Source organism: Lycium ferocissimum, chromosome 7, assembly GCF_029784015.1.
Source record: "Lycium ferocissimum isolate CSIRO_LF1 chromosome 7, AGI_CSIRO_Lferr_CH_V1, whole genome shotgun sequence".
Taxonomy (NCBI): Eukaryota; Viridiplantae; Streptophyta; class Magnoliopsida; order Solanales; family Solanaceae; genus Lycium; species Lycium ferocissimum.
The window spans coordinates 21,446,641-21,467,655 of record NC_081348.1 but is presented as its reverse complement, the minus strand read 5'-3'; the positions used below and the strand labels follow the sequence as shown (position 1 = coordinate 21,467,655).

General features: G+C 34.4%; 2 protein-coding genes across 2 annotated transcripts; both read right to left on the bottom strand.

Annotated features, from left to right (window-relative positions):
* Positions 1 to 44: 44 nt before the first annotated feature.
* On the bottom strand, positions 45 to 4,641 carry LOC132063764 (E3 ubiquitin-protein ligase SINAT5-like). Its single transcript, XM_059456476.1, has 3 exons — positions 4,186 to 4,641; positions 1,710 to 2,096; positions 45 to 629 (listed from the first exon to the last, which is right to left on the bottom strand). The coding sequence occupies exons 1-3, from the start codon at positions 4,417 to 4,419 to the stop codon at positions 267 to 269; spliced, it is 984 nt and encodes a 327-aa protein (XP_059312459.1). The 5' UTR covers positions 4,420 to 4,641; the 3' UTR covers positions 45 to 266.
* Positions 4,642 to 8,969: 4,328 nt separating this feature from the next.
* Positions 8,970 to 13,204, bottom strand: LOC132063762 (UV-stimulated scaffold protein A homolog). The gene is made up of 2 exons (XM_059456473.1): positions 12,986 to 13,204; positions 8,970 to 11,015 (listed from the first exon to the last, which is right to left on the bottom strand). Exons 1-2 carry the CDS (start codon positions 13,163 to 13,165, stop codon positions 9,192 to 9,194), a joined length of 2,004 nt encoding a protein of 667 aa, XP_059312456.1. The 5' UTR covers positions 13,166 to 13,204; the 3' UTR covers positions 8,970 to 9,191.
* Positions 13,205 to 21,015: the final 7,811 nt, after the last annotated feature.

The following is a 21,015-nucleotide window of genomic DNA, read 5'->3' as shown; positions in this document are numbered from 1 at the left end:
ATGCTAGATAGGAATAAAAACTCAGATCTCCACGGCATATGAAGTTGACAAGGAAACTTATTACTTGATAGATAACAACTTAGCTTTCGTACACTTCTGAGGAATCTTCAACATCTGAATATACTTATGACATTAGCCAACAACGGAGAAGCGGAACAGTGACATTAGCCAACAACGGAGTAGCGGAACAGTGACATTAGCCAAAAATTCAGCACATAGGACAGCAAGAATAACAAAAACTGATAGGTTTGAAATGCAAGCAGCATTTAACTACAGAGGTTTGGTATGCATGCTCCTTCGTCTGGATTCTGTTGTTCCTTCCATATTCTTCCAGTCACACGTAGCTTGAGTTCCTTTCTGTCCCCTCCAGAGAAGAAAAGGGCCATGTTACGTTGTATAACGAGACCATCATGGCTATCCCTAACTTTACGGTGACTGTCTCTTATGCTTCGGGGCGTACCCTCCCAGATAAGTTTCCTTCCATTTCCCCCAACTTCCAGGCTGTAGCTGTAGTTTCGTGCATCTGTTTCATCTCCCATAAACCGAAGGAATGCCATGTAAACGGGAGCCATTCCAAGATGAAATGCTTCAAAGTGGAGACAGAAGTACTGTCCAAAACAATTGAAAACCTGAAAAAAGTGACAGAAAGGGTCACTCTACTTTAGTGTAACTGCTTAGAAATAGTTCCAAAAGAACAGACATTAGCACAATATATGAGATACGAAGTGTGACTGAAATTTTTACGAGCAGGAGTAGCATGTGCGAGTTTCTGTCAGAATCTTCCTTTGAGCAAATTTAAAGGGTATGTTCGGTATGAAGGTAAATGTTTTCTAAAAAATGTTTTCCAGGTGAATAAATGGGTTTCTTACTAATTTTCTTGTGTTCGGCTCATAAGCGAAAAAGTATTATCCTAAAAAAAATTGTATATAATCTGGACAAATACTATGAGAGGTGGGGGTGGGGGGTAGGGGTGAAGATAAAGTGTGTTGGAGAGTGGGGAGGACACAATTAATGCGGAATGCCACTTGTGGAGCTTGTTTTCCTTGCTTCCACTAAGGAGGTCATTTTTGCTCAATTTTAAGGAACTTGCTTCCCTAGGTTTGATGTGTATTCCTATCTTTTGATGCATTTATTTTGTATCTTGTTATTTTGATGTCTCCTTTTTTGAGCCTGGGGTCTTTCGGAAACAGCCTCTCTACCCCATAAAGGTACGGGTAAGGTCTGCGTACATCCTACCCTCCCCAGACCCCACTTATGGGACTACGCTGGGTATGTCTTCTTGTTGTTGTTTTCCTAGAGAAAATGCTTTTCGGGAATTTTGACCAACTGAACATGAGAAAATTGGAAAACTCCGTGCCGAAGACACCCAAAGTGAAATACAATTTGGACAGAGAAGTCAAGGTACATCTTATGAGATAATTTAAAATGTGGCGGACCATCAAGTGAGAAGAGAATCCTGATGAGTGCAATTACATGGCAGATGTAATAACCATAACTTTTATGCAGGTGCCTAGAATAGTGTCCACGGCAACTATAACTATATACAGAGACTTAATCCAATATTACATCCTCATTTTTTAAAGACAAACTATATACAGTGCCATAATAAAAGCTAGATCCTCAAATTTTAAAAGGTTGTCAAAGACTCAAAATTGTAGACAAGGCCAGCGTACTTTAACTTGAAAATAAACAGAAGATAATTGACTTACTGTTAACATCCACGTTGCATTTTCTACTTCCCGAGGATTAGATTTGACATAGCGATGGTTAAAAGTGCATCCAGAGTGCATGTCTACCTTGTGATCATCCCTCAAATGAGCAACCAAGTAAGGAATATCACCAACAACTGCACACTCTGACCCAGCATACGGGCAGTTGTATGGTCTAAAATTACAGGCTGCCTCATGTTTCAGCTTACTGTAATAAGGAAATATCTCAGGACATCCAAGAGAGCCATATTTGCAAGGGAGCTCGAGTGATTCAGCCACCTTTTCCAGTGCTAAACATCTGATATCGCCAAGCTCCTGTCTACAAGTGGGACACCGGTTGTGTACCCTGGCTTTACATGTTGAACAGATAGTGTGCCCATTGTGACACTGCAGAAACAATACATGAATATAAGGTAAGTATACAGACAAAAGGTGATCCCCAAAGGACATCGTTAACATTCTTTAGAGCTCCCAGCCATCATTAAATAAATTCACTTTGGTTTAGTATGTCTTTTGTGATGTAGCCTCTAAACAGGATTGCACGACTAAATTTAGGATTCAAAAAGCTCCTTTTAATTAGAGAAGAAGTTAATAACAATCAAAAAAATTACTAGAGAAGAAGTTAATGCATCACTTTGGAGGCATTAGTTGCTAGAGACCACACTTTGTTACCTGATACTTAAAGGATAAGGGTATTTTTTAAAATAATTTAGTTTAAACTTCCAACTTTACCGTTCAACTAATAAACCGAACACATAATACAGAAGTACATTGCTGAACTAGCCATATTCCGGAGGAATTATAATGATGCTTTTCTACCAGTATCCAGACAATCCTCCTGCGTGCTAAAAGACTCCCAATATGAACAAGCTAATCTCGCCCTCCCTAGACGAATAAATACTTAAAAGTGCAAAAATATATTCCAACTACCAAAGATGGATTTCTGCAAGATGACTATAGGCAAAATTAAATACCTCAGAGGATACCTCTAGATCACAATAAATTAATACTAAAAATGCCATAGCCAATCAGACCATCAAGGACAGATGCTTTAATATTGAAGGTGGTCTTGAGTCTAAATTTTTGGCTTATACTCCCCCATACTGATCCCTTGGGGCATACTCAGATGTTGACAAGAGGACCTTCCCTACTACAAGCAGAGTGCTGTGAATTGCAATCCTGTTAAGAATTTAGACATACACTTTTGTTAAATTCAGGAAGCTGTTGGAACCTAGTTACGTTTGAAACCATGATTTAACTGGACACAACCCATATGAAGATAAAATAGCAGCTACTAGACCACAGCCATTGGAGAGGTAAATGGACTCGTAGACGCCTTTACTAAGACCGAAAACAAGGTGACACGCATCATGTTCAGCCCACCCTAAATTTCTCTCACAGCTATCTTTTAACAGAAAACGTGATTGTTGTTCCCGGATTTCCTACTCTAAGGATAGTCAGTTTTCTTATGACCTATTTCTTTGCACTTCCAGCAATTGATTATCTTCCATTTTCTTTTGATGGGTAACTTGATTAACTTCCATTATAAGTTAATACATAAACTAAAGCACCAATAAGTATGCAATGCGAGTATGCAACTGCTCCCATAAGCCATTGAAGTTGATCCGACATAGCAAGAGCCAGGAAGATTTAATAGACAAGATTTTGTAAAAATAACCTATAAAGAACACATGTATTGTAGAAATTATCCAATATGGAACAGGGGATTAAAACAAGCAGCATGACTCAGTAAGTCTGCGAGAAGTCAAAATTTCTGGATTATTGGTTGACTTCTTCCTAAACCACCTCAATAGACTTTTCCTGCTATTCACCAATTCCAAATGGACAAGAATCCTATGCAAAACAAACTCATGAAAACCATTGTAACGACCGAACTCCTAAAACTAGAAAGAAAAGTCCCAATTCTATTTCATTCACTAACCACAAACAAATTACCAAAATTTACACCATCTCACCCCACTCTCAGCCTATCCACCCAATAGGAAAAAAATATAAATTGAAAGAAAAGATAACTATGATCACTGGTCACAGAAAACAAATGCACATTTTTCCTGAGGAAAAAGATCTTGCGAAAACAATCATCCAACAAAGACATGTTCATAAAAATAAAACCCGTAAATTTTCCGACATATAGTTTGATAATTTGCCTTTACTTACAGAAAAATAATGAAAATATATATATCACAACCCAAGAAAAAATCAATCTTTCCTCAAATCAACCCATCAAAAGGATCAGGAAACCCCAAAGTTCAGAATTTCCCAATTTGGAACATCAATTTACCTAACAAAATTCAATCTTTTCTTCAATAAACCCATCAATCAGATAGGAAAAACCCAAACCCCAAAATTCCAAAATGTGGAACATAACTTACCAAAACATGTTAATTTATCAAAAAGTAAACAAATTTACCAAAACCTCTCAAATTCATAACATTTTGAGAAAAAAGGATTGAACCTGATGGATAGGAGGGTACATGGAATTGGTACAAACAGGACATTCAAGAAGTTCATGTACGCTAGTAGCAGGATGAATAGAAGTGCCCCCATTATTCCCATCACAAATAATATTATTGTTGTTTTTGGTTGAATTCTTAAAGTGAGAACGAATATTATGTGGATGAAGTTGTGGAATCTCATCTTCATCTATACCATCAGATATTGATACACATTCAATGCTATCAAATTCCATTCATAAAATTCAATTCTTGATTCAAATAAAATCAAGAACTGATATTAAAAAGATTGTTTTTTTTACTTTTTTTTTGGTTTTGGGTGAGATTAATTTGGTGAAATAATTGATGAATGAGGGGTATGTTTACTATAAAAAATTGTTTGATTTTCAAAAGAGAAAAACAGAGGAGCGGGACGGTGGGGAGGAGGGTTTGGAATTTGTCTTTGAGGATGGAGGAACAAAGGACGGTGCTTTTTCTCTTTTTTTATTTATTTATTTTTTATTAAGGAATTAATTAATTATATTTTGTTTTAAATTAGTTGAAGTCCCTTGTATCAATGATGATCTATCTTTATTTTAATTGATGTTAATTTGTTTTAATATTAAATCAACTTTAACTTATGTGTGATGGGATTCCTTGTGTATTTAATACCATTCAAGGACCAATGTAACATGTCTGGACGAATATGGTTAATTTACTTTAATGTTATTATTGTGTTTATCTTTTGATCGTGAACCCCTTAAATTCTTGGGAATTTTTTTGTTATATAATTTGATTTTTTTTTTCATTTGTTAGGTTAAATGAGTGAGATTTTAGATTAATTATATCTCTTTGCCACGAATCTGGATGCTAGTGGTTTAGAAGTTACAATTTTGCACTTTTACAACTCTCAGATGGGATAAAGATACTCAACTTATTCCATCTGATTAAATTAAAAAATAAACAGAACCTGATAGAACATGTAAGGTAATATCAAGATTTAATTTATTCAATTGAAAATTAGTTCCTTGTAGCTTTTAGTGGTTTTTCTGAAACATAGCTCTTAGTGGTTAAGTTGGTAATTTTCATATAGTCAATTACGCCAAACACAGTGAACTTGGTTAGCTTTATGAACAAGAGATTTATTTAGTAATTTGAGCTTGTACATATTATAATTTGTGCTTGCATAACTTACTAAAACTCAGTATGTCCCTGTTCAATCGATCTGATTTCTAAAAGTAAAAAGAAGTTTAGTTCATAATAAATGACATCAAATCTAAGTATTCTACTCCAATATTGCACCGGTATAATGTCAATTTTCCCCCCTAAAACTCTGGATTTTCTGGTTAGTGATATGAAAAAATTAAGTATGAGGTTTCACAAAGTATTGAAATGTCGTTCGTTATTAGTGGAATAAAAGCAACACTTGGGTTGAAAGTTACTTAAAGTGGATGAACCACTAGCAAAAAGTAGTAGCAAGGCAGCATCTTGGCTTATTTTTTCTTTTCTTTATTGTACTTATTATAAGGGCATTTGACTTTTTTACCGCACTGATTTGGCTCAAGAAAGAAAAGAATAAGCCCTTCACGCGTTGCAAAAGGGCAACCACGTAAGAACTTTTGTCTACTTCCACATATACTTTTTTGTTTTTCTTTTGTTAATTTATACTAATCACATAGCAAGGAAGTTTCACAATTGCATTTTGTGTGTTTCACGATGTAACAGATCTTTTCACTCCCTGAAAATTTACATGAGTGGAGCCCCTAGGTCATTCAATGTCTTAGGCAAAGAATTGAAACTATCACACTTAGTAAGCCTTCTTTAAAAGAAATCGTGGTTAAAAATTTATTCGATCCAATACAATAACAAAATGAAAATAAATATGACAAAATTAACACTTAGGTTAAGTGTGATAAAATCTTGCGTTATAAACAATTAATTTTTTTTTCTATAACGCAATAAATTTTATAAAAGCGATTAAAAAATAAAAATAAAAAAATTGGCCAACTTTATTTTTGCAACACTTAATGTTTTTTCCATATTATAAAATTAGTCGTATGTGAGACTCAAAGTTAATATTTTATATAGAATCGATATTTTTTTTTCTGGCATAATGTAGGCTCAATACATCAAGGATACGTAAACGTTCGGATCGTCATTTTAGATTGAAAAGGTGCCGAAGTAAGTTTTGTTTGAAACTTTAGATTTAAATATTCTATATATACATAGACTTCCATTTTTATTTGAAGACTTGTTGTCATTAGCTTAAAGTTTTTATTTTTAGGGTTTAAATTTAATTGTGTTATTTTTTTAAGCGTAACTTTATTTCGAATATACGCGGTTTTTTAACGCTTGGACGTCCGATTTACGCGATTTTTTTTTTTTGACATATTCGAAATAAAGTTACGCGTTAAAAATAACTGGAACACTAAGTGTTTTTTTTCCATAAAAAAGATCGCAACATCTTATTTTAATAAATCTTTTCTTTGCAACACTTAATGTTTTTCCATTTTTGAAATTTAGTGTGTCCTTGTAGCTTTTATATAGAACTTCGATTTTTTTTAGAAATAATGTAGGCTCAATACATCAAGAATACGTAAACATTCGGATCGTCATTTTAGGGGTTGAAAAGGTACGCCAAACTTTAGATGTCGAGAAAATTAGTCGTTTATTTTTGAAAATTGAAACCACAGAGAAATTGACATTCAGTACATTTGCCCTGTGCTTTTTTACGTTGAAATCTATATATTATCATATTATAAGTAAAGAAAAATAAAACTTCACGGCAATTTAGGGGAAAATTGAAATTAAATAGGATAATAGGTGTTTTTTTAAAAATCGGCTCGGCCAAACCGCCTTGCGGCGGTTTATCCGCATAGACCTCGAAAAAATACGCAAGTTCAAAAAAAAAAAAAAACGTAAAACGGACGTCCAATATTGCCATCTAAAGTTTGATATATGTAGTTTTTCTCCCCTATATTTTTTAGAATTAGATTTATATTCAAAATAAAGTTATGTCTTGATTAAAAAATAATACGCTTAAATCAAAACCTTAAAAAATAAAACACTTAAACCTAAAGTTTCCAAACAAAACTTACTTCGAGGTTTCAACCCCTAAAACGATGATCCAAACGTTTACGTATCGTTGATGTATTATTTTCATTATAGTAGTAAAAAAATGTGTTCTATATAAAATATTGACATTTTAAGTTTGACACACGACTAATCGTTAAAGTATGAAAAAACACTAGCAAAGAAAAGATTTATTAAAATAAGATGTTGCGATCTTTTTTATGGAAAAAACACTAAGTGTCTTGTGCTTATTTTTTAATGCGTAACTTTATTTCAAATATGTTGCAAAAAAAAAAATATGTAAATCGAACGTCCGAGCGCAAAACCGCGTATATTCAAAATAAAATTACGCTTTAAAATAACACACTTAAATCTAAACCCAAAAATAAAAAATTTAAGCTAATGACAACAAGTCTTCAAATAAAAATGGACGTATGTATATAGAACACTTAAAACCTAAAGTTTTCAAACAAAACTTACTTCCACACCTTTTTCAACCCCTAAAATGATGATCCGAACGTTTACGTATCCGATGTATTGAGCCTACATTATTGTATAGAAAAAAATATCGTTTCTATATAAAATATTGTGTTTACACGACTAATCATTGGTCAAAGTATGAAAAAAAACTAAGTGTTGCAAAAAATAAAGTTGGCCAAATTTTTATTTTTTATTTTTTATTTTTTTGGTATTGTTTCTATAACGCAGTATTTTACTGCGTTATAGAAAAAAAAAATTAACCGATTCTATAACACAGTATTTTACTGCGTTAAAGGACTTAACCGCGTCGTTAAAATCCTTTAAGTAAATTACCGCGGCCAAAGCTCTTTTGTCACTTTTTTTTTTGTTGGAGTATTTTGGTTCAAAAGGTTTTTTTTGGAATCATTTTGGTTCGGGACTCACCTTTTACTACCGATGCATTTTTATCGAGCATCTCATCACTTTGGAATCTCTTATTTAATGTCAGCTCTGCTTTTCGGATGTCCGGTATCATAATATAGGGTGGAATAGATGAGATAAGCCATATTAATGGAAGGAGAATCTAACTTTCTTAGCCTTTGGAGAAGAACCAAAAAACATAGTGACATAGATTTCTTAGCCTTTGGAGAAGAACCAAAAAACATAGTGACATCTACCTTTATTAGCTTTTGGAGAAGAACCAAAAAACTTAATGACATACAGGATAGGATAAGTACCAAACTTTCTGAATGTCTCCATTTGACAGCTTACTTTTAGTTGTTAGTTGCCTCTGCATAGTTGTTGCAATCTTATTCAATAACTGCACTCTCTTAGTTTATAGACTTTTTCTTCCCCGAACCTGACTTTTGCATTTTAAGTTTACTTGAGGTTCATGCATCCATAGTTTAAACATGTGCCAGCACGTATGATATCCTTTCATGACTTTAAAATATTACTTGAGATATAAGTTGGTCTACACGCAATCCCGTCATCCATATTCTACTTGAAACACCCAACTGCATCTATGATATCGTTTCATGACTTTACAATATTACTTGAGATATAAGTTGGTCTACACGCAATCCCGTCATCCATATTCTACTTGAACACCCAACTGCATCGTACATTCTCAGTCTGATGGTCGACTGACTGTATATCCAAGAACATGGTCACCTGAAAATTCGCTCTTCCGGAGATACTGCAGATTTTTCTTTTCGATACATGACAAGTTAAGGCTAAGAAGAACAACACATGTAATGCATTTAAAAAACCATAGTGATTGACAAAATTTCTCCTAATTTATTGGTAAAGGAAGTTCCAATGTATAACGTAAAATTTACAGTTCGGCAAACTGAAAGACTAACCAGAAGTGGGACAGAACAAGAAAAACGATGTTTTGAACCACCAGCAGGCAGGAGCAACTTCATATTACAAAAAAATACAACACCTGGAAACATTGTCAAGAACTTAGCAGAAAATGTAGCATTGAGTCATTAACCTACCATTGATTTGGAAAGGCTTCACGGTAATTAGCATCCTCAGCCACCGTTAACTGTCGTACTGTTGCATCTCTAGCACGGCTGTTAAGAAGCCTTTGACCCAATCTATCTTTGGCAGTTTCTTTCTTTTTTAACATAGATGCCAGAGTTTCTTTCTTACTCGTGGACGAAGATCTAGACAAAGAAGATCTATCCTGATCTTCTCCGGCATATAAGGATCTTGATGATGATGCCAATGCAGCATCACGTAGAACTTCTTGATTATGTTCTCGGACCTTTGCAAGCTTGGCCCGCTTCAAAATCTGTTTGTCATGCTCTCTCTTCTTTGTCTCCTCTTTGTCTCTTTGTCGGACATTTTTTACAGCCTGCTTGGCTAATTTTTCCACAAGTTTCTCATCCAAATCATGTATTTTCTCCACTACTGAAGGGCATGCATTGATGGGCTCTTGTTGCTCCACCAACTGGGCAGCCTGATCTTCTATTGATGAGTCTGTATCAATTGGTTTGCCTTCATCATCTCGAGGAATAATAGGCCCATGAAATGGACAAATTTTCAAATCTTTCCTCTGACAAAGTCCTCCGCTTCTCAAAGGGGCCCGACATGGTTGGATTTCAACAGGATCTTCCCTATATACAGTTGCATAGACTTTCAATTCTGCAATTTTTTCAGCAGGAATCACCGCATCATGATCCACCCTACCCCAATGGCCATCAAGATCTAATCCTCTTTGGTTCGCTAAAACATCCCTGCTGTTTGATCCCCAATCATCCAAGAAAGAACCCCACTTCATAACGGGAGCTTCAGCTAAAAGCTTACCTCTAGAGGTGTCAGTTGCACTGTCGCCATTGGCCACCTGCAACTTTTCCTTTCCCTTTACTTTAAGATTACTACATTTAGGAGCTTCAACTCTCATTCCACTGAAATTCAGATTCAAGGAACAATCCTCACCTCGGTCAGGCATTTTAAATGATTTTCCATTTTCTGGTTCCACATTACCCTCTTCCCATATGTCTTCTTCCTCGACAATTCTAGTTTTAGGCAGAGTACAACCAGATTCTTCACATTTTTTCTTCACTGATTTTAGATGATTACGAATATCAATAAAATCCTTTAATGTGGAGTCCCTGAACCTAGTGTCTGCTGCTTCCACTCTTATGAGAACAGAGATCCATTCTTGCATTGTGACCATATGTTTTGTTACTAGAACCTTAAATAGTTCCCTCAATGCATCAAACACAACTTCATTTTCACTGTCCTCTTTAATTTTTTCCCCCTCCTTCAAAGAATCAAGACGGATTTGTCGGAGTTCAGAGTTGCGGAACTCCACAATTTCTTCATCGTCTAAAGGAGTCAGCAATATATCTTCTTCATCCTTTGTGCTTAAAATGTTCAAACACTCGCCAATTTCATCAACTGTGGACTGAATTTCATCTTTTATAGAAGCAAGGTTCTCCTTCAAGGTTTCAAACTTCTTCAGCAGGATCTCCTTTGTCCTCATCTCTCTTTCCCTCCTTTCCTGCCGAATCCTAGCTGCATTTGCTTGCAAGTTTGGAAATTGAAACCGGAGGGTGTTCTTCAAATAGTCATACCCCAACCTGAGCTGTCTATAATGAATGCCAAATGAAGAATTCCACTTCTCTAAGAACTCAATTGCTTTGGGGCGTAATACAGAAGCAACAGAGGTAGGAGGCGGAAGTGGCAGATTCCTTCTGAACCCAACACTTAAAGTGAGCAACTGATCCAAGTTCTCGACAGCAATAGTTCTAAAAAGTTTCGAGCGCATGAAGAGTTCATCTATTATGAGAAGAGCGAGATATCGTACCTGTCAAGAGAAACCCATAAATCAAGTTACTATCAGGAGACGATGCACAAATATGTCAATTTATTTCTAAACATCATGGGATGAATGTAGCGTAGCACTGGTTTTTAATCCTATCACAAGAAATAGTTTATGACTCAGGAAAATAACCTAGACCATAACTGGGGCGAAACCATGTACTATACTCTTTTGGCGGAGCGGTTACATGATTGAAAGTCAAAAGCACCTCCTAGTTGGAAAAATCAACAACGTACGACAGCATTGTTCATTATATTTCATCTTGGATTTTAACATGCTTCTTAAGCGAAAACCTTTTTACCTTGGATAATTAAGTGGCTAATGTTTGAACTGCCAGTATTTATAACAATTACAAAAAGGAGAAAATATTACACTAGGAAATTGGACATCATCCTGGCATATGCTCAAACAAAAACCATAAAACCCAAGTATAGTGAGGAGAGGACTACCATCATGACCAGTTTTTATCTGAGATGTAAAAGTGAGTTTCCAACTAGGACCAAAATAATCACTCCACTGCATTTATGAAGATGTCCTCACTTGGTCCCCAAAAATGTCACCCAACCCTCCGCAATAATTTTACATCTTGTTTTAAATCCAACATGAATAATCTTCAATGCATTCACTTCCACATATAATTGATATAGAAAGTTTCTGAAGAATGCAGTGACAAAAGATGAAAGAATATTTCAAAGGCCGTCAAATATATTATACCTTGAAAAGGGAGTCCAATTGCAACATTGAAAACTCTCTTAGGTGGACTACAGAAATGGATGAAGTAGTGCAAACAAAACTTGTGTTTACTGATTATAATATAAGAGTAGACGAACATATTCAGCTCCTATATCCAATATAATGACATACCGAGGATAACGAACCCCTCTACAATTCTGTGAAGAATGATATCTGCTCAATGGATTCTTAATGTAAAGCTAACAAACAGAAGAAATTGATGTTTCTCTGTTTCGGGGCAAAGAAATTGCAGAACATAGATACCGTTGACAGAGTATGCGTCAAATAAAGACCGTAAAACATCAGTAGGTATGAAATTCGAAATTCCATGGCCTTCAATTGAGATGTCCTACTCTATTGATTTACAGTGAAGATGTCTTATTTTCCTGGCACCCAATTGAACTGGTAAAATTTTAGCTGAATCAATAACTGAAACATTTGGATACGCATTTCTCCTACAATCCAAATCCAAACTAGTTGGGGTTGATATAAACTCTCCATATTCAATCTGCTCTATTCATATGGGGAAAAAAATCTGCTTTATTCAGACCCATTGCTCCCGAAACTGGTAAGTTGTTTGCCCTTTAAATCAAATTAAAGTTTCTCTAAAACTAGACATTCTCTACATCCTACAGTTATCACTTATCCCAAACACTTCACTCTCTAAATCCTACACTTATCGCTAACATACAGGTGTCCAACCAAGCTGAAAACCCAAACAAAAAGACCCAGTGTCATTTTGTCCCATGGCACAGACCTACAAAAAGCTTAATCACCATAACACCAAAGTAAAAACCTTGGGAAGCCCACAATTGCAAAATCAACAAAAGTACAACACTCTTCTAGTTAATAAAGAACACCAATCACCAATATCAATCAACCAACTACGTCTCAAAAACTAATTTGGATAGGCTATATAAATCCTCTATATCATCCAGCAACTCTACTTTGGCCTATTTCATTCCAATACTATACTCCCTCCTCCGTTTCAATTCATGTGAACCTATTTCCTTTTTAATCAGCAACAAAAAGAATCACCCCTTTCAAAATTTGGAAACTAATTCACTTTCTGAAATGATTTACAACCACACGAATATCTATAACAACCACAAGTTGCAAAGATGTTCCCTTCTTTCTTAAAGTTTGTGCTGAGTCAAATAATAAGTAGGGGTCAACCAAGAAGAATGAAGCAAAAATGTATATAAATACAAAGAGTAAAAAACCTGAGAGTGGTCACGTTTCATAAGGGACATAAGGGTATGGGCAGCAAGTCGGAGCTCCGAATCAGAGGAGCGAACAGCCAATTTGATGGATTTGAGGAGTCGGGGCTCCACTTCGGGTCTGGTGGAGTTGGTGGCCTTATCTAGTAACCCCACCACCACCATCTTCTCTTCTGCCTCCATCGCCAAATTACCAATTTCACGGCTTAATCTCTGATTTTTCTTTCCACGCTATTTGAAAATGAAAAATTCCAGACAAAAGTTTAGGTTTTATCTCATTCTATTCCAGTCAAAAGTCAAAACATATGTATAACCTTGGAGATGAGGATATCGTTGCGTGTGCTAATCCCTAACCGACTTTAACCACCAAGGCGTTCAAGGGTTATGGGTGCCAACATAAAGAAATGTTTACACTTTTGGCCTTTTAATTATGGTTAAAGTTAATAAATTTAATGGTCGTTTGGTTCAAGGAATAAGGACACTAAAATTTTTAAACGATCCGTGATGAAGGATAAAATAATCCTTTAAACTTATACTAAAATAAAAAATAAATGTTAAGTCATATCTAAATTATTACACTTATTTTATACCATCTAAAAGATGATAAAATAATCCCATATATGGATAAATTAGTTGGATTATAATCCGGGAGTGACAAAGATTAGATAGTGAAAAGGACACTAAAATTATTGAAACGATCCGTGATGAAGGAAAATAATTTATCTAAAATAAAATAAATGTTAAGTCATAATCTAAATTATTACACTACTTATTAAACTAATATAAGGAGCGTTTGTATGGTGAGATTAGTAATGATGAGATTAGTTATCTTTGACATTTAGTTTTTATCGATCATTGTTGGTTTGTTGTATTAAATGAATAGGGTGTATTAAAATAAGAATAGTACTGAACAGCGTGTATTAAAATAGGATGATATTGCTAATGCAATGATTTGCTATGTATAAACATAGTACTGAATAGGTGTATAACTACGAAATAAAAGATTAATAATACCAAAAGCTGATACATATATTATTTTCCCAAACATATCTTACCAAAGGAATCCTATATGAACTCAGAGAAACAAATTGATACGCCATACTAAATTTTACCTATAAAATAAACTAGTTTAATTGCTTACAAATGATTCATAAATTTAGAGTAAATACTTTTTGTGCAGTAAGAGATTGCAAGTAAAATTCTTCCATAGAAATTAGAATGCCAAACAGGAGTACCAGCATAATAATTTTTTACTTACTAGTATTACTTTGGAGACTGTTGTCTTCGACTTTTCTTTATTTTAATTTTTTCTTTGTTCTTTCTCCATTTCCCCGCAATTGCAATTGGACAATGATGAAAACAAAAGGGATTATTTACACAAGGTAGTTATTTTTGTGGCCATGTATTTAGAAGTTGACCAATTTTTAAAGGGAAATGGGTAAAATATCTTTTACTTTTTCAGCTTTATTTGTTACTCTTTCCTCCGTTAAAAAGTGATCAAATATACCCCTCCCGTTAATAAAGTTTACATCCATACCCCTCAATTGGATGGAATCCTCCAAATCAACCTCAATTGCCCAATTTCACTTAAAATTACCCGATTTACCCTTTTTAACCCGATCCGATCGTACCCACCTAATTAAAATAACTATGAAATATACCTCATTTCCCCCAAAAAAAAAAAATAGGTGGACATTTGAGAGAGAAAGGGCGTGACTGCTCCTTCATCTTCTCTGGCGAACTACATAGAATTTATAAATTAAATATTTTTCTTTTAATAATTGACGTGTTTTAATATGAAAGTAATAAATTGATAGGATGACAAAAAAAAAAAAAAATTGGTCTGTTTTTGTCCTTTTGGTATTAAACCGGCTCTTTATGTTACTTGCAAACTTCTCACAAACACTTTATCGATCATTGCAGCAGTGGCATAGTGGAGCTATATATCCCATGGGCCATGGCTCGAGGGGTTCTCTCCACGTCACCACTGCGCTTCCCTCTATGTTCTCACTTCACGCTGCCAAAACACAGCAAGCAGCCAACAAAATCCAATGAGCTCCAACCAAATCTGACGAGCTCGTCTCTGGCCACACTAACCACGACAGTCGTCATGACTGTTCCTAATAGCGTTTATCACTAAAAAAAAAAAACATAATTTGTACACTTACCATGCTTAAAATAATATTTTCTTGAGCTAATTTCAGCATTTGAACCCAAGATTGAATCTTGCAAAAGAATCAATCCTTGGACTGGAAATGATTCTATTAGTACCTTTGTTCTTGTGGAAAAATATCATTTTTTTCGGAATTTCAACTCTACCGATTTATGTTAATTATTCTTCTATGAATCTTCAAGAGATTTTAAATGGATGATCAAAAAAATTGGTGAGGATCGGTAGTTATTTTTTTCCCCACAAGAATCGGTAGTTATATGATCAAGAAAATAAGTTTTCGAGTTTAATTCCTAGTGCTTAAATTAGTTTAGTGGGTCCGGTCGGGTTAAAAAGGGGAAATCGGTTAATTTTAAGTGAAATTGGTAAACTGAGGTTGATTTGGGGATTCCATCCAATTGACGGGTATAGGTGTAAACTTTATTAACGGGAGGGGTATATTTGACCACTTTCGCTAAAAGAGGATAAAGTTGTCTAATAAACTAAAATAGAGGGGTATATTTGACCCTTTTCTCATTTTAAAATTAGAGAAATATCAGTTTCCCTTGAAGAGAATTCGAGCTACACGCTCTTTAATAAGGGTGGGCTTAAAATATCAAAAACCGAATTACCGAATCGAATCGAGAATTTCGGTAATTCGGTAATTATGTATTTGGTACGGTAAACGATAGTAAAATTTCAGAATTACAGTATTTGGGTTCGGGTTCGGTACTAGATATTAATACCGTTTGATATTCGGTATTTACCGAATTATTTATTAAACAAAAGGTCCACCGCTAGTTATAACCCATATATCTAATAGGCCCATCAGGATTTTTTTTTTTTTTTTTTTTTTCCTGGTGAGCGTGAAAGGAATTAAAAAATCCATAAATGCTTAGTATTTTGCAATGCAGCACCCTGTTGGCAGTAATATTTAGGTGCAATTTGTTTTCATGAGATAAGATCGCTTGAATGTCAATACATAACTGAAGAAATAAAGAGGAAATTAGGAAAGCTAACTTAAGTTCACTGGAGACTTATTAATTAAGCGTGATCATACTTAAAAATTTGCTTACAGTGGATGAACGATTTGAACAATATTCCCATTACAGATAGTTGGGACTATTATATTGAGCTTCCATTATATGGACAATATTAAATTTATAATACAACCAACTCCAACTTTAATACGGTATTACCAACTACCGTACCGAACCGAATTTTGATTTACCGAACTTTTTTGGTTCGGTATTTGGTATCTACTTTCAATTACCGATCATCGATTACCGAAATTGAACTTTCAAAATACCGAACCATATACCGAACGCTCACCCCTGCTCTTTAATACGAGATTTTGAGTTTCTTTGTGTATATCATTTCTCCCTAAACTAACGAATTTTTAAAGTTCGTATCAGGTGGCCACTTTCAAACTTTAAGCCTGATTTAATTTTTCAAGAGTAATCCATTTCTAAAAGTAATTATACAAATGGGACTATTCGTAATTATACAAATGGGACTATTTATGTAAAATCATCCAAACATTTACCTTTGTCCAATTCACCTCTCATCTCAACATTACTTTGTCCTTCGTGTGGCTTGGTCTTTAATTTTTGTCCTTCAAAATCGAACTTATATCTAGCGGGGCATAAGTTTTTTAAGGACTTTGGATTAACTTGTAGATATTATGATACGTAACTTATGCCCCTCTAAGCATAAGTTTGATTTTGAAGGACAAAAATTAAAGACCAACACAAAAAGGGCCAAAACTACAAAATGACCCATTGAAAACTGTAAGGCCCTCACTGTGTTTTCTCTCGTCAATTTGCACGATTGTCCTTATTCGTGGTCTTTAATTTTTGTCCCCCAAATTACTGGTCTTTAATTTTTGCCCTTCGCCTAATACACCGAGGTTCTGGGTTTGAACCCCGGCTCAGTCAAAAAGAAAAAATTCGCAAAATAGAGTTTCGTAGCAAAATTAGGCCTATTCGGGCAAAAGTTAGGCCTTAAGGCAAACTTTTTCCCAAAATTAGGCCTTAAGACATAGGTTTCACGAAAGTCTTGCCTTGCGAATTTTTTTTTTTATTTTTTTTACTGAGCGGGGTTCAAACCCAGAATCTCGGAGTAATTTCGGCCACTTTTTTAAGTGAAGGACAAAAATTAAAGACCAGTAATTTGAGGGACAAAAATTAAAGACCACTGTCTTAGAAGGACAATCCGCACAAAAAAATGTTTTCTCCCAAGAAAACGAAGTGAAATATGAAGGCCCAACTCTGTCCCGAAAACAACAAAGCCCAACAGTACAGTTCCAAATCTTTAGCCTCAGATCCAACTGAGAGTCCATATCACTAACCAATTGCGAAAGTTTGCACAAAAATCTGGCTAGTTGATCAAAGAGGTTGCAATTTTATGTTCTCGCCACTTTAATTTTATGTTCCAAGACTGGAGATACCAAGATTGCGATTTCGACCTTTCAACATCAAAGCATGATTACTAATACTAAATTGACATGGAAACAAATCTGGCTTGTTGATCAAAGAGGTTGCAATTCCAATTTCTGCGTCACTAGTATAATTTTCAATTTTGATGGCTTATAGTTAGGTCTTCTCTCCTTTGTCGTTAAATTTTTAAGAAGAACATTTTTTATCTACACTGCATGAACTATTTTAATCTAAAATTTTGAGTAAAAAATTTAAGAGAATGAGAAACCCTACACTTGAGCATGTACTCCCCTCCACATGTTCTCCTAAATTTTTGTTCTTAAGGTTAGCTAAGAATGTCTTTATTACAATGCTCGATCTAGCAATAAATGTTTCGGGACACACCTACATTGTTATTGAAAAAAAAAATTCCCTTGGTTGTCACATATGTATGGATCAATAAGTGGTCGAAAGGATGATAGTATAATGCACTTGGGCACATGCTCTGTCAAATCCCACATGGGGCTCTTTGTAAGAGATTGATGAGGATTTTTCTATTTATATACACACGATGTTTTTTTTTTAATTTCTTATGTCAGGCGATAAATAGAGTACCATGACTTACGGATGTTGTCCTTAGTCCTTACCGACTCATAGTATATTTGTTTAATGTATGGACTTGGACACTTGTTGATTGCTTAAAAAAACATTAGTGTTTCAATGGGAACATGGAACATGCAACACTTTTCACATTATAATAAATCGTCATGATTCGGTGATTTGCCTTGAAATGTTGTTTTCTTATAAGTGAAAAAATATCTGAGGATTCACCAGTCACTATTAATTTGGTCTAGAACATGGAATACTAGATGTATAGCTTCAAGCTTGAGCCTCAATGAGTACATTGTTCAGACATCTCATCCCAAGTAATCTTTTAGCGGTTTAATGACTCATTTATTAATTCTATTCATTTTGATCCGTTCAAATTCAGTCTAATCTGCCAATTTTTCACTTTTGCTTTATTTTTATTTGATAATTGCTAAAAGGTATAGAAAGATGCTATAGATGAGTGTCATATTTGTTCGTCCACAGATTTATAAAGAAGAATACTCTGAAAGCAAGAGGTCATAGACATTAATCTATGCATGTTTGGAAAGTTAGATATTTAGTTCCAGGGAGAAAATTCGCACACATTAAACTTGAATTAGAGCCTGTTTGGATTGGATTAAGGACTTATTTTGACTTAAAAGCAAGTGCTTAAAAGGGACGCGGCTCCTCTCCAGTAGAGGTTGCCTCAATTTCGTCCAGTTCGTTGTCAGATGATAGGCACGTGTCCTTTATTAAATCCTATGGATAAGATTTATTGTTTTCTTAAAAAAGCAAAAGAACCAAAATATAATTAAGAGACGCCCATAGACTTTTCACTCCTCTTGATTTCTCTTTTCGATCCATGAAATAGTGTCATAATCATTCTAACCCTTATTGTAATTGGACAGTTTGCTAAATGGATGGAACTGGTTAAAAAGGATCTGATATAGCTATGGTTAAAGAGAGAGAGAGATTATAATTTGAAGAACACGAATCATTCATCCTTAGAAAAAGAGGAAGAGAGTACTGTGAAGATGACTATCCAATTGAAAAGACCAGATTATAGCGGCTGTGACGTGAATGAGTGAAAAGAAATTATATTTATCAACTCTTTTTGCCACCATATCTATTAAAACTTCGAAACCCAGCTATAAGAAGTACAAACCCAAGTACCAAATTCTTGGTTTTTTCAATTCTGCTCACCCAAGCATATGGTATTTGAATTTTATGTCTTTTTCTCTTTCTGCATGGTGCTTAGCCAAGATTTAGAAGGAAAGAAAAAATTAAACAAAGACGATAAAAGAATATGCTGATAATGATTATATTTTGGTGCTTTTGCTTTTTAAAAAATAAAAATAAATCTGGTTAATAAAGGACACGTGTCTATCATCCAATGACCAACCGGACGAAATGGAGGCAACCTCTACTGAAGAGGAGCCACGTCCGCTTAAAAGCATTTTTTTTTATCGTACTCAAACAATATAAAAGTGCTTAAAAGCACCTAAAATAAGCCAATCCAAGCAGGCTCTTAATTGATTGTAAACAATGTCTAGAAAATTTTAAAAAAACTACGTAGGCGTTTGGCCATGAAAACCAAATAATTCACTTTATTTGGTATTTTGGAGTTGGAGTTGAAGATGGAGTTATGTTTGGTTATTATTTTTGCAAAAAAATATTTGATTGTTTGAATGTATTAAAGTGAAAATATTTTTTTTTTATGTTTTTCAAATTTCAAATACAAAAGTAAAAAAATATCATGGCGAAACGGGTCCTAAGTTTCACATGTGAGACAGCATGGATGAATAGGCCGGGCTATGCACAAAAGTTTTTACCAGGTTGGGTTTTGGTAAACCGTGACAAAACCCAACGCTGAAAACGTAAAGGGGTGCTCTGGTCTAGTAGATGGATTCGAGAAGGAAGTAACGTGAGTGAAGAAAAGATGAATGGGTCCCAACAACACAAGCAGACAAAACAAAAGAAGTGAATGATACATAGTCCCTAGTCTCATTGTTCCGCCGCAATGCACGGCTGCCGCAATTTGCTCTGGAACTTGGGAAGATGGACCATTATCATTATACATAGATTCAGCATTATTGCTATCGTATCATCACAAATGATTTATTATAATTAGCGAACAAGCGTGACGTTAGATGTAAAAATCACTTTAATCAAATTTCGAAACTGAATTGATAAGTTAATCTTTTTTCAATTAAAATTCAAAAGTCTGAATCTAGCAATAAGTCTTAAAATGGTGCAGAATCCTTAATATCAAAGTAACAGGAGAAAAAGAAAAAGATAAGAAGTTTAACTTGGTTTGATTCTCGAGAAAATATAACGTTTAGAATTGGAGGTCCCGAGAAGCATAAGCTTTATCATAAGTTTACTGTACAAATTGTAGTACGGTACGGAGTGAGACAATTCCCATTTCTTAATTTTTCGTACAACTCAGACATACTACTATATAATTAATTGTCAACATCCGTATGTAACTTGGTTCTGTACCATATGTATCCCTTCCAGAAAATCTTCATATCGCAAGTCACTTCCATTGTAGCCCAAAAAGATTGATATTTTTTATTTTTTGAATGTCAAATTTTTTAATTTCAATTTTATATTTGAATATAAAATCTTTAATTTTTTAAAAATAAAATTTATATATTTAAAAATTACGTAAAAAGTATTATAAGTCATTATAATTAATAATTTAAAATATTTAGTAGACATATAAAAAAATTACGGTTAAAAAATAGTTCGTTTAACTCTTAAAAAGTGAAAAGTGTTAATTTTTTTGGGACGGAGAGAGTAGTACTTATCTGGTTGTCATGTGAAAATGGACAAATAGTACGTTTGATTTATTTTTTTCTTTCAGTCTGTTCGTC

Coding starts and splice junctions, on each gene's coding strand:
- LOC132063762 (XM_059456473.1), bottom strand. CDS start 13,165: ATGGAGGCAGAAGAGAAGATGGTGGTGGTGGGGTTACTAGATAAGGCC. Junction 11,016..12,985: donor TGAAACGTGACCACTCTCAG/GTTTTTTACTCT, acceptor TTCTCTTGACAG/GTACGATATCTCGCTCTTCT.
- LOC132063764 (XM_059456476.1), bottom strand. CDS start 4,419: ATGGAATTTGATAGCATTGAATGTGTATCAATATCTGATGGTATAGAT. Junction 2,097..4,185: donor TGTACCCTCCTATCCATCAG/GTTCAATCCTTT, acceptor TTGTTTCTGCAG/TGTCACAATGGGCACACTAT. Junction 630..1,709: donor ATGCAACGTGGATGTTAACA/GTAAGTCAATTA, acceptor CACTTTTTTCAG/GTTTTCAATTGTTTTGGACA.